The 13563-nt window shown below is 34.8% G+C and overlaps 1 protein-coding gene across 1 annotated transcript; it reads right to left on the bottom strand.

The window, feature by feature from the left end:
• Positions 1-12518: 12518 nt before the first annotated feature.
• LOC132274045 (receptor-like serine/threonine-protein kinase SD1-7) lies at positions 12519-13224 on the bottom strand. The gene is made up of 2 exons (XM_059775195.1): positions 13045-13224; positions 12519-12915 (listed from the first exon to the last, which is right to left on the bottom strand). Exons 1-2 carry the CDS (start codon positions 13222-13224, stop codon positions 12601-12603), a joined length of 495 nt encoding a protein of 164 aa, XP_059631178.1. The 3' UTR covers positions 12519-12600.
• Positions 13225-13563: the final 339 nt, after the last annotated feature.

Here is a 13563-nt window from a genome sequence, read left to right as displayed (position 1 = left end):
GGAATTCCCACACCCAATGCAAACATGGTGAATCAAAAACTCAATATTTTACAATACTTTCATAATATTCCATGAAGTCAAAATTTACATAGGACACAGTTTACATGTCATTGGCCTCCAGCCTCATCTCATACATGTCAAATACATCGTAAAAAGTGTACTCATGTACACATTACATATAAGGAATCAAATGTACACATGTTAACATATAAGACTACAATTGGCATTCCAAGCCAACCTTCACAAAAGTGGAAGTCTCCAAGTCCACAAACCATCCAAGCATAATAAAGACCTCAACTTTGATTCTTGCACCTGAAATATGCCCCAGTATCGTGGGGGTGAGTAACATAAAGCTACTCGTAGGAAATGAGCATGCATCGACCTACGTTTTACAAGTTGCATGATTTAATCATTGTGGTTCATTCCACCTAACGTTTATGTCAAAGGTGAGACTCAAGGAGCATCCTAGCTACCTAAGATCATTTCTAGCATCAATCACCCATTCATGCAATTTTAGCAACATAGGTTCATACTTACACAAAGCAACAACATAGGAGCATGCTTACACAAAGCAACAACATATAGATTCTCAAGGTTATCAACTTGAAGTCTAAAATGCAACATCAACTAAATATAACAATTTGGCATAATTTGAATATCTAATTCCACACATCAAGACATAGATTCTCTAGGTTATCAACTAGAAATCTAAAAGTGTGAAATCAACTAAATATATCAATTTAGTATGGATGTACTTAACAACATCAAAATCACCAATAGCCAAAACCACAAGTTAACAAGGTAAACATGATTGTCAACTTAGAATTGAATGCGAAAACAAACAGTGGAATACTTGGACATCACGCTCGGAATTCTGCCTAGACCTCAATGGTTATTCCGGGCACCAACCCGCAGGGAAGACCACCCTAAGTGCGCACTATCTCAATAACTTAGAGGACTCACATCCCCGTACTAGAGCCAAACCCTAGCCATCTTAACTCAACAATGTTCCAAGATTCCAAAATAAGCCAAATAAGTTCATAACTTATACATATTACTATGTCAAAATCACCAATAGCCAAAACCACAAGTTAACAAGGTAAACATGATTGTCAACTTGGAATTGAATGTGAAAACAAACAGTGGAATACTTGGACATCACGCTCGGAATTCTGCCGAGACCTCAATGGTTATTCCGGGCACCAACCAGCAGGGAAGACCACCCTAAGTGCGCACTATCTCAATGACTTAGAGGACTCACGTCCCCGTACTAGAGCCAAACCCTAGCCATCTTAACTCAACAATGTTCCAAGATTCCAAAATAAGCCAAATAAGTTCATAACTTATACATATTACTATTACATAGTAACAAGTTAGCAATATAACTCTCAATTGTGCATAATAAGCATTTCATATCCATAATGCTACGAAATCACAAGCCAATAATATATTCATATTAGAAACATACTCTTATGAATATAAACTTAATAACAATGCTCTTCGATGCATATAACACAATCTAGTGAATACATCACAAGTCTAAATCCATGCTCTTAAAATAGAAACGACTTCTAAAACATGATTAGATCCATGGATACACAAGATAGAATTTAATTACATCAAAATAATTAAACTCTCTAGATTTCAAATCATTTCCAATTGGCCCCAATTTAATATATGCTAATAGACATATCATGGTCATTACATATATTCATACAAAAGCTTAATTAGGCCTATGAAACCACAAAATTAGATTTTGATTAATTCTCTTAATTAAAGTCTCTAAATTTTTAAACTCAACCAAATGCTCTCAAATTAAAGTATGTTAACAAACATGCCAAAACTTAATTTAGAAGCATAACACAACTCAATTCCATGCAAGGTATGGCCATGAACTTAAATCTTTCACAAAAGATAAATATTAATTAAAAAGAGCAATTCTTATTTAATTAATCCCAAATTAATATATGTTAACCAACATATTAAAATAAGATTTTCTACCATGCCACAATTCAAAACCAAGTTTCTCATCATCATGAAAATTAAATCTTATACAAAGAATTAAATATTTCAAATTTCCTAGATTTGATACAAGGCATGCATATAGGTTGTATAAATATGGAAAACACACAATACAACACATATAAATTCCTAAAACATTCCCTACCTCCATTTGATATGAAATCTCAAATCCCCACCAAAATAAATCGGCTCCGAATCCGACGAAACTCCTAGGTTTTGTCGAGGACAACACCACGAACATAAATCCCAAGGAAGCCCCATCAAAAACACAACTTGACTTCAAACCCGAACTCAAGAAATGGCCAAAACGAGATTCCAATCGGTTGGAATCGAAGGCCTCGCCGAGGGGAACAATAAACACAAATGCATCACTATTTTTTAATGAAGGGAAGAAGTCCAAAAGAGGAGAGAGAAGATGGCAGCCATGGATAGATCTTGGATCGGCCATGAGAGAGGAGAGAGAGAGAAAAATCTGATTTTTCTTTCTAAGACCTCCTATTTATAGAAAAACTCAAAAAGTGCCTCGAACGGGCCCCGCCGGATCTGGAAAAGTAAAATTCGTGCAGACGTACTCAAATGGCAAAAATCCGTGAACAAAAAAGATTTAAAATGAGATAATATGAACAACGGAAGAAACAGCGTCAAAAACTGAGTCTCGAGCAGAGAGTTATGCCCAAAACAAGTTTGGCGCAAATTGGGACCAGAAACCCTGAAACTGGAAAACATCGTCCAGGAGGAAATTCTAAGAGTCCGCGACTCGACGAAATGTGAAAATGAATCCCGTACGAAGATCCAGGCTCAAATCAAGGCATTGAGTAATAACTTTCATTAATTGCACAATAACCCCTCCAAAAAGTGAAAATTGCGAAACTGCCCCAGAATGAAAATATCTTCCAAAAGATATTTTCTTAGATACCCCTGAAATAAAATATCTTTAAAAGATATTTATGAAAAACACCCCAAGAAAAGAAAAAGTTTCCAAAGAACTTTGCATTTATGCCCCTATGGACACTGGGAGCAACCAGAGTACTTTCTCACGAAAGTAAAGATACGTATCTCATAGAAATCATTGAGAATGAAGATACGCGAAGTCAGAAACCAACTCTGAACACAAGAAGTGTGGTTACGCAAACAAAGTGCCAAACAAGGAAAAAACAAAATAGAGAAAAAGACGGAATAGGGAAAAGGACGAAAAGTGAATAGTGTCAAAAAACGAAAAATGTGGAAATGACTCGGTCCTCAAAGGAAGTTGTCAATTCAAAGAAAAGAGTCTCAGAAATCACTCCAGAGCACTCGAGACGACACTAATCGACAAGAAACCAAACTCAGAAGGGAAAAGACAACAGAAAAAAATTATCCGAAAAAAAATCCGGGTCATTTCAAGATCTATCAACATACTTGTGTCCACTAAACTATAAAATCCAAAACTCTTGAATACTCCATAGAGCAAAACACATAAGGTAAGACAACATGCTCCGAAATCTACTCACTTTTAGATTATCGCTCCATCTTGGGAATTCTTCCCTCGAAATCAAACTTACTTTACTGATTTACACAAGTTCTTTTATAAATTCCTTGGTAATCGTCCTGTCTCAACACAATGTACTCATAAGCAAATATTTGTTTGCTTATCCAAATACCAACCATTCCACTGTGATAATCATTAATTATCGCGACAATCCCATTCCAAAATAGTTTAATAAAACCATTAATGTAACTATCACCAAAATGCTCTTATAAAACACAATAAAGATAACCAAAACCGCTAGTTCACTTTATTAAGAACTTATTTAAATCATACACCTCCAAAAGAATAATTGTAAAATATTCTTTAACAAAATACTAGTGTACATGATCAAATCCGTACCACACTTTTATTAAAATCTCTACTACTACTAGTAACTAAAAATCACTCTTAAAAGAGCCACCCTCCTTGTGGTCCGATACCCTCCTACTTGGATGGCCTGATATCTCCTTGTTTAGGACACTGCTTGGAAGTGTGGCCATACTCTCCACAAGTATAGCAAGTACCCCTAAAAGTACCAAACGGCCTCCTCTGCTGGTTAGACTGTAGCTGATCCTGTCCTGCCTGTGGTCCCCCATTATGTTGTCTCTGAGCTAACCTAGGACATTGGTTGGATGTATGTCCATCCTCTCCGCAGCCAAAACAATGAACCTTGACCACATTCTGCACCATTGGTACTGCTTCAAGTGTCCGAACTTGTGACTGATTCTGAAGTGTAGTTGCTACGCTTGCAGCTATAGCCTGAGCAATGACATAAACTACCTGAGGAGAAAACTCTGGACTCCTGCCTTGATTGTAGCCCCAATCCTGAGACCCCTGAGTCTGCTGTACATCCTTTTGCTCGGTGCACAACTGACCTCCTTCCCCCTGCTTATTCTCCTGAAACCTAGGCAGTTGCTGCCTTCTTCCATTTGCTGACGCCATAGGCAATCTTGCTGCCTACGTGCCGCTCTCCTTTGTCGACTGTTGTTCCGTCTGATTCTAGTGTTAACCATTCTGTTAACACAGAAAGACAGACATCAGTACGTTTTAAACCGAACCATAAAGGAATATAACGAATCCTAAACTTAAGCTCTAAACAATAGAGTATGCTACGCATAAGCCTTATATAATAGAATCCTAGAGGAGTGCTCTGATACCAACTGTGATACCCCTCGATTCTAGAGCCACATGTGATCAAGTCCGAGCACAGATCCGAGGGATACCAAACAATTAATATGTAAATAAGCATAGAATACTAAAATGAAATAAGAATAAAATAATAAGCTGAAAAGAATTCTAATTATAAAATCCTCAAAATTTATAAATTTATATAAATTCCAAACTTTCCAATATCTGTACAACTCAGGAATCCATCTAGTGGACCCCTATCCAAATTTCACACTGAAAAGAAACAACTGTAATAAAATCTAAAGCGAAACATAGAAAGTAATCCTACGTAGTTAGAGGAGTGAGTGACTGTATCTGCTTTGCACGATTAAGCTCTGACCCTGGAAGTGACGAACACCTGAAAAATAAGGGAGTGGGTCAGGCCCACATGTAAGTCCTGTCCTACTACAATCCATACAGAAACCTGATACGCAGATACATCCTAGATAGCTCAGAAATAACTAAAGTAGTCCATATAGATATAAGCACACACTATAGGACGCTCACCAGACTATAGTGTAGTCTCAGCCTGAATAGAAGGTAACATGCAAATTGCACGTAACGTGGTCATGTATACCTAGACCTACCAAAGAATAGCAACTATGTCCAGTTATCCATCCTAGGCGATATACGCACCCTAACCATGATCCTGAGACTCAAGCTCATATCACGGCATCATAAAGATATATATATATATAATCCGTTCAAGGTACGACATTCAAATGTTTATTGACCTGTCATATATATAAGTATGACTTAACTTTTATAGTTAATCCACCTTACATCAGAATAGGTAGAACTTGGTGTTTTGAACTAATCCATCCCCAAAATAGGTAAGTTTTAGTGTTTTGAACTAAGCCATCCCTAATATGCCACTGTCCCATACCAGTGGATATACATACATATAAGTAGGATTTAACTTTTATATTTAATTCAACTTATTCCAGAATAGGTAGGACTTAGTATTTTGAACTAATCCATCCCTAGTATGCCACCGTCCCATACCGGTGCATACACACACAACTAATCCAACAATTGACAAAATTATATTTTAAGGTTTTAAATTATATTTTATCTGATGATTTTTAATTATCAAAATTGATTATTTAATTTTGATTGGAGACTTTTACCTAATTAGAGATATGGTAATGATATTTCAGTTTGAAATGATTAAATTTGGGTTATTGGTATTTTGCAACTTTAGCATTTGTTTTAGTGGATTAGTTTAATTAATTATTTATTTATTAAGTTAGTGGAGTTCTTTACAGGAATGTTAAAATGTGATGGGTGATATATTGTTATACAAATTGTATATGAATGGTGAGATGGTTAATGGTGAGGATGAAACCAACTGCCAGCCGAAAGTGGGTTTGATGAAGATATGAAATTGAAATTGAAATTGAAATGGCTTTTGCGGATCCCACCTAAGGATATTTAAGGAGTATGAATTTAGTTTGTTGTATAATATGTTTTGTGCCAAAAGGAGATGCACCAGCCAAGTATGGGAAGAGAAAAAAAATGAAATAGGAATGTTGTTTGGGCGCGGGTCCCACTTGGTTGATATTAATGGTTGGTTTTGTTTTTTTTTTTTGGTTGCATTTTATATATGTAGTGAATTGTGGAAGGAAGCATAAAGGGAAGTAGATAGTGCCGAAATTGAAAGAGAAGAGTGATAATGGTGATTTTGGCGGGACCCATCTAATAGGTTGAATTGATTTTGTGGTCCGATATATATATATATATATATCATCTGTTGAAGGAATAAGGTAGGGAGATGCACCCACCCGAAAATGGGAAAGGATTTGTTATGATAGTGTCGCGGGTCCCACTTGTTGTATTGTGTGGCCAAAGTTCTTTCTTGGTTCACTCACGTGGCCTTGTATTTGGGGCTGATTTTTGTTGTCTATTAAGTGATATGTTGAATGAAAAGAAAGACTAAGAGATAAGAAAAAGTAAAGATTGAATGGATGGCGGGACCCAATAGATTTTTGGTCTATGATTGAACTGATAATTGTTTTCGTGTCAGTGGAAACAGGTGAGCTGTATTTGATATTTGTATAGAGAGCAGTTGTGTGAATTTTGTCCGTTGAATTGCCTATATAATTTAGTATCTGTTTTGTGACTTTGGTGAAGAAACACAGAAGGAAAAAAATTAAAGAAATACAGGGAGAGTTTTGAGGTGCACACATACAGTGCCGAGGTGCACACAGAGAGGGCCGAGAGTTTGGATATTGGTGCTCATATGAATTATTATTTTACAGTGTAGGGTTCTTTATACCTTGAATTGCCTGAGTGATTTTTATCTCAATAGTTGTTTAATGTTATTTTGTTAAAATTGCATTATGTATTTTTGTTTAAAATCATATGTATTATTTTGAGAATCTAATTTTCATGAAACTCCTTGAGATTCTTGTTATGGTTTTTTCTACTGGGACTTCCCCCGTCTCACCCCTCTACAGTTTCAGGTACCGAGGATGAGCTTGGATTGATAGTAGCGAGCTAAGTGGAAGAGTTGGTGTTGAGGAATTAATTTAATTTATTTAGAGATGTTGTATGTTTTTATTTGAGGAAATTGATTCTGTATCAATAAAGAGAGTATTTCTTTTCGAGATCCTGGATGTAATTTTGATGTATTTTGATTTGAACAAATCGAGGATTTTATTTAGAAATTTTCGGGTCGTTACAACAGCAGTTCATCAATTATAATCCAGAACAATATAATAATAATCAGAATCGTTACTGAATACATTATAGTGAAATTCTTAAACGTAAATTTCATAACAATCTATAAATCCAACAATTGATGCAATATAAACCGTTAAAACATCAATTAACTCCATATAAGCATACTACAGTTTCAGTTAATCAATTATACTTATTTTAGTGCTTAAATATGATTAATACTGTTTAATCATACATACACAAAATGCTAGCATTATATTAAGCAATTAAGTCCTCCAAACAGTCCAGAAATTGATACCGTTTTTAATAAATTAAATATCAATTTAATCCAAACCAAGCCTAGTTAATTGCCGGTATTCCATCACCCTTATAACACTATTGAAATATGATTAAATATTATTAAATCATATGCGAAAGATTTGGTAAGTTTCAGTAAGCAAACAACTTAACAAACAGTGCTCAACATATAAACTTTTCTTTATCTTTATATTGCTTCATTATTTAATACACTAATGTGATAATACTTCCTAATATTTTCATAGGTCCATCACAATTAATTACATCCTTCAGTGCAATTTAAACGGATTAAAAATACTCCGGACAGCCCAAACAACCCCTAAAAAGACCAAAACTGTGTGTTTTGGGCGAGATCAGGCTCTTATAAGTTGAGAGCCTGCTCCATTAACTTGGGAGTCTGCTCTAAGGAGTTGGAAGTAGGCTCCATACTCCTTGGAGCCGGCTCCATCAATGAGAGAGCTAGCTCCCTCCTTTTGGGAGCCTGCTCTCTCACTCCCTAAAGCCGTTATGTGTTTTTACTTCGTCTTTCTTGCCTCCGGCTATACTCAGGGCCTCTGTAATGTTTTATATACTTGTTCTAGTGTTCATTCAACATCCCAGATTAATTATAAGATATCGACATGCATCAACGATCTCAATTAAACAAAGCGTACACTCAAAGACAACAAAAACCTGTTAATAGAACTTTAAGAATTTGCAAATTAGTTTAATTCAACAAGTTTAAATATAGTTTAAACATGCATAAAAGATTTGTTTTAGCATTAATTAAACCCCTGGAGTCTACCTAGGCATGCACAGAACACAGGTTTAGGGGAAAGAGTTAGAACAGAGACTTGCCTTTACGTTTCCGTTCAATACCTTAAACCGTCGTCATTAATAATTCCGGCCACCTTACTGCTTTTACCGACCACTGTTGCTCCTAGTTCAACCCACGAGCAAGCCAATTTCCCCTCCTTGGTTCAGTCTTAGTCTAAGCCAAACCCTAATCTTCCTCTCTCAATTTCTCTCTGTATGCGTGAACAAGGTTTACAAACCCTTGGTAGACGTATAAAGGTATATATATAGGCTTATACAAATACCAACCCTAATTCTAATTATATTGAGAGAATGAAAGGAAAACTAACCTACTTACAAAATCAAGTCGGCTACATCCGTGAAGAAAATAAAACCTTAAAACTATTAAAACATTTAATTCACTAATCCACATAAGCATATAACAAGGAAAACAAATAATTAAAATAAACAATTAAACAAAACATTTAAAAAAAAAAAAAAAAGAATACAATTAATTCAATTCAAAAGAACAACAAGTACAATTAAATATACACCTAAATAAAATAATTCATTTAAATAACATAATTCACAATTAATTCAAATAAACAATTAAATAATTTAAAAAAAATACAATTAAACAATACTTAAAATGCCGAGACTATCCTTTTAAAATTAGGAGTATTACACCCATATCCTAACAGTAGGCTGAAAGTTATAAAAATATAAAATAGCCATATATTCCAACAATGACATGTCATCCATATCCTGACAATGACTGGTCTCCTGCAAATCGACTTCACAATTCCCCAATTATTTAACCATCTTTTTAAATTTCATTGTCTTCTTCACAACTTTCAAACGAATCAAACCCATCTTCTCTAATTTTCATTGTCTTCTTTGCCGTCTTTTTCGCAAGCTTCAAATTCATTATCGATGCACCAAGAGAAAGAGAGAGAGCTAACCTTGATGTCATCTGTAGAGTCCAAGGACGATGCTGTGAAAGATTTCCATGGTAGATACTTGTACGACTGTGTTGTTGCCGAAATGTGGCTGTGTTGTTGCCAAAACGTGGCTACGTTTTAAGGTTTCTATCTAACCCTTAGAATGATATAAATCCCTTTAACATGTACCCAATGGGTGAGATGATAACATGATTTGGGTTACTGGGCTTAGTTAATTAAATGGACTCTGCATGTTAACTAGGCTTCAAACTGAAATACATATTTGGCCGATGAAATATGAATTTGGGCTATACTAGTATATACGGGTTGGGTTTTAAAATATTATAATTTAAATATAATATATTTTTATATAAACGAGGCTGTTCACGAGCTGAGCTTAACATTGTTCGAGCTCGGCTCGTTTACTAAACAAGCTTGAAAAATGAGCTCGAACTCGGCTCATTTACTAAACGAACGAGCCCGAGCTGTTCATGAATAACTTGGTTAATTTGCAGCTCTAGTAGTGCTGCATATCCACTAATTTATACCCATGTCACTTTCCATCTAGATCCAATGTGGGACAAACTTTCCATTGTAATATTATCCCCCACCCGAACTCGTAACGCTCTAGTTATGGTCGGGCTATCCTATCTATTCGGGTAACACAACCGGACTCCTTTCGGAATGGGCACTTTGCGTGGCAAAGAATTAAGGACTGATCTGTCTCTGATATCAACTGCAACGGGTAGGCGTTTACTCATTTACCCAAAAACTTAAGCTATTAGTACTGCTGCATACCCAGCCATTTATATCCATATCACTTCCCATCCTGATCCGATATGGGATAAGCCTTCCCTTGTAACAAGTGTCCACTAGTGTGATACCCCCTGATTTTTAGGCCGTGGGTTGATCAAGTCCAAGCCCAAAAGCCAAGGGATATCAAACAATTAATATTTTAAATCGAACACAGAATACAAAATAATAATAATAATAATAAAAATAAAAATAATAAAATAATATCGTTGAAAGGAAAACTACTAAATGAATAAATAAAATAATATCCTCTGAATAAAATCCATTAAACCTCCAAATGAATATAACTCAGGAGTCCTTCAATATGGACCCCTAATAAAATCTCATAACTGCAAAATAATTAAAATGTCTAATAACTAAAATCACTAATCCAAAGATAGAATCCTACGTCGACGATACCGGAAGAGTGATGATGCCAAGTCTCTGATCTGCACGAACAACAGTTAATCCTGCTACTAACGAGGACCTAAAAAATATAATAATAGTGAGTCAAAACCTACAACAATCCTTCTACGACAACCCAAACAGAGACCGGAGAAAACTACATATTTATAACTAACTCATGCAATAAGTAAATAGTTGATAATTATATAAATATACACACTAAAGACTCTCACTGAATTAAGGTAGACTCAACTGTGTAATGAGTATCTCATGTAAATCGCACACAAAAGTGGTCATGAATCATCCTTCTATCAGGGCACACGCATCCCTAATCAAGCTACCCATCTCAATTGACAAAATACACCTACATCCTAATCACTGATCCTAAGACCTCAAACTTGTATCATAGTACACATAACATCATTATAGATATAATTAACCATATCCTGACAATAGTTAACCGATAACAACCATATCCATATCCTAACAATAGACTGAAAGTTATAAAAATATAAAATAGCCATATTCCAACAAATGCACGTCATTCATATCCTGACAATGACATGAAATAAAATTAGTTTAAACTTATTAACCAGCTCATCCACGTAATACAAAACAAAATCATATCTTGACAATAACATAAATATAATCAAATCCTGACATTGGTCCTCAAACAAATCCAAACATATATATATATAATTAGTTTAAACTTATTAGCCAGCTCATCCACGTAATACAAAACAAAATCATATCTTGACAATAACATAAATATAATCAAATCCTGACATTGGTCCTCAAACAAATCCAAACATATATATAGGACCAATGTCAGGATTTGATTATATTTATGTTATTGTCAAGATATGATTTTGTTTTGTATTACGTGGATGAGCTATATATATATATATATATATATATATCATATTTTAAGATTATAAAATAAAACAATATAACATATAATTTCATATTATCAAATCAAAAAATAACTTATAATTTATTTAAATTTCCTCCAACATTTATTCCACATAAATTGAATCTTAAATAATTTATTATTGGTTTAGTGTAGATATTTCACAAACAGGCACTAAGGTACCTGTTCGTCAAAGATATACCACCGCCTAAACCATTTTTACCTTCAAACGTGTCCTTATTTTTTCTAACACATATCACAAACACTTTTACTCTCTCACACACAACACTTTTACTCTCCTCTCTCATCGGCTTTCGCGATTTTTGTCTCACGATCTCGATTTCGATCCTCTCTCGAGCTGACACATCTGATCAACTTCTTCTCTCTCAGGCACTCTCTCTCCTCGATTCCATTCCAATGGCATCGATCATTGCGGAAATGTCTGGTATGTTTTGTTTTTGCCCTAAATTTTGATTTCCTTTGTTTAACGTATTGTTCCTAAAAATGTTTTGGATTCAAGGTATTATATGTGGCATTTGTTAAGATCTTCATACCTATCAGCATATTTAGTCTTGTCTAGTGTTTCTTACCTTTTAATAGTTGCATGTCATTGAGTATTTGTATTACTCTTACTGGAGATGTGTAGGAAGTTTTGGTTACTAGGTTAGAAAAATTGAATTCTCTAAAAACCTCAACTAATACCAAGTACACCCTCGCTGAACTTGTCGCTCTATCAAGTCTGTAAAAACTCCATATATATATATATATATATATATATATTTATTGGAGTATTTACCCAGTTACACATTCATTTGGAGAGGGGAAGGGGACAGATTCATTTTGTACACAGCCCTTTCCTCTGAGTTTAGTTAAGAGAAAAAAAACATACAGCCCTCATTAGAGAATAATGCAATCACATATCTTAATTGACTAGGATGTTTTATTATACGTTCATTTATTTATTCTCCATAATTGAAAAACAAAAACTACATAACACAACTGATTCAAATATTGACTTCATTTTCTTCCTTTAATTTTTTTGACAACCAAACATAGCATTAGAAAAATGTCTTAATTGCTTATATAAATGACCACTTACGCCTCTATCTCGCCTCCAACACAGACGTAGAAACACGATTTACCGAACAATCTTCTGACTTATTCTGTACAGGTAAAGTTGGTGCATTTCGAGTTCTTCTTCCAGTATAAAATGCTGGTTGTTTTGGATCAGGTAAACACATAGTTTCATTTGTAAGCATAGCAATAAGATCTGACATGGTGGGTCTGTCCACGGCACATTCTTGTACACATAGTAGACCAACATGAATATATCTTAGCATTTGAGTTTCAGGACAAGAGAAGTTCAACGACGGATCCATTAGCTCAACACTGATACCTTTCTTCCACAAATCCCATACCTGCAATAATGTTGAATTTTAATGTAATACATGACTTGAATCAATATATATATATATATATATAAATGGGAAACTCATGCAGCCAAATTGAAATGTTAGATGAGAATCAGATTTATTGTGATACTTTACGTGTTCTATAAGGCTTAAAGGGCCAGGCAAATGAGAAAAACTGGTATTCTTCTTGCCACTCACAATCTCTAACAGTAGGACTCCAAAACTGTAGACATCAGACTTCACTGAAAAAATACCGTTCATGGCATATTCAGGGGACATATAACCACTGCACAGAGTAATTAAGAAAATGTACATATTTAGAAGGCATATATTGTATAAGACTCTATCAGAATCAAATCCTTGTACTTACTATGTACCGACAACCCTATTTGTATTTGCTTCATTTTCATTGTCCAAAAATTCTAGCCACGCCACACTTGGACCAGTAGAATTGTCAAATAAGCACACTTTCAGTTCCTGATCCCATGTTGTAAAATGGGTATGATAATAATTCAGAAAACCAGAATTGATGGAAGAGATCTGGATTACATCCTCCAGAACCCACGCCACACTTGGACCAGTAGAATTGTCTTTATAATCGTAAGTAAAGTACTTCTCATTCTCATTGGTGACAAACTTGTATACAAACTTATT

Source organism: Cornus florida, unplaced genomic scaffold, assembly GCF_030987335.1.
Source record: "Cornus florida cultivar Cherokee Brave unplaced genomic scaffold, ASM3098733v1 CherokeeBrave_3.0.0_Hap2_Chr09, whole genome shotgun sequence".
NCBI classification, from domain to species: domain Eukaryota; kingdom Viridiplantae; phylum Streptophyta; class Magnoliopsida; order Cornales; family Cornaceae; genus Cornus; species Cornus florida.
The sequence above is the reverse complement of the archived record's forward strand: the minus strand, read 5'-3'. Positions and strand labels throughout refer to the sequence as shown.

Coding starts and splice junctions, on each gene's coding strand:
- LOC132274045 (XM_059775195.1), bottom strand. CDS start 13,224: ATGTACATTTTCTTAATTACTCTGTGCAGTGGTTATATGTCCCCTGAA. Junction 12,916..13,044: donor CTTTAAGCCTTATAGAACAC/GTAAAGTATCAC, acceptor ACATTATTGCAG/GTATGGGATTTGTGGAAGAA.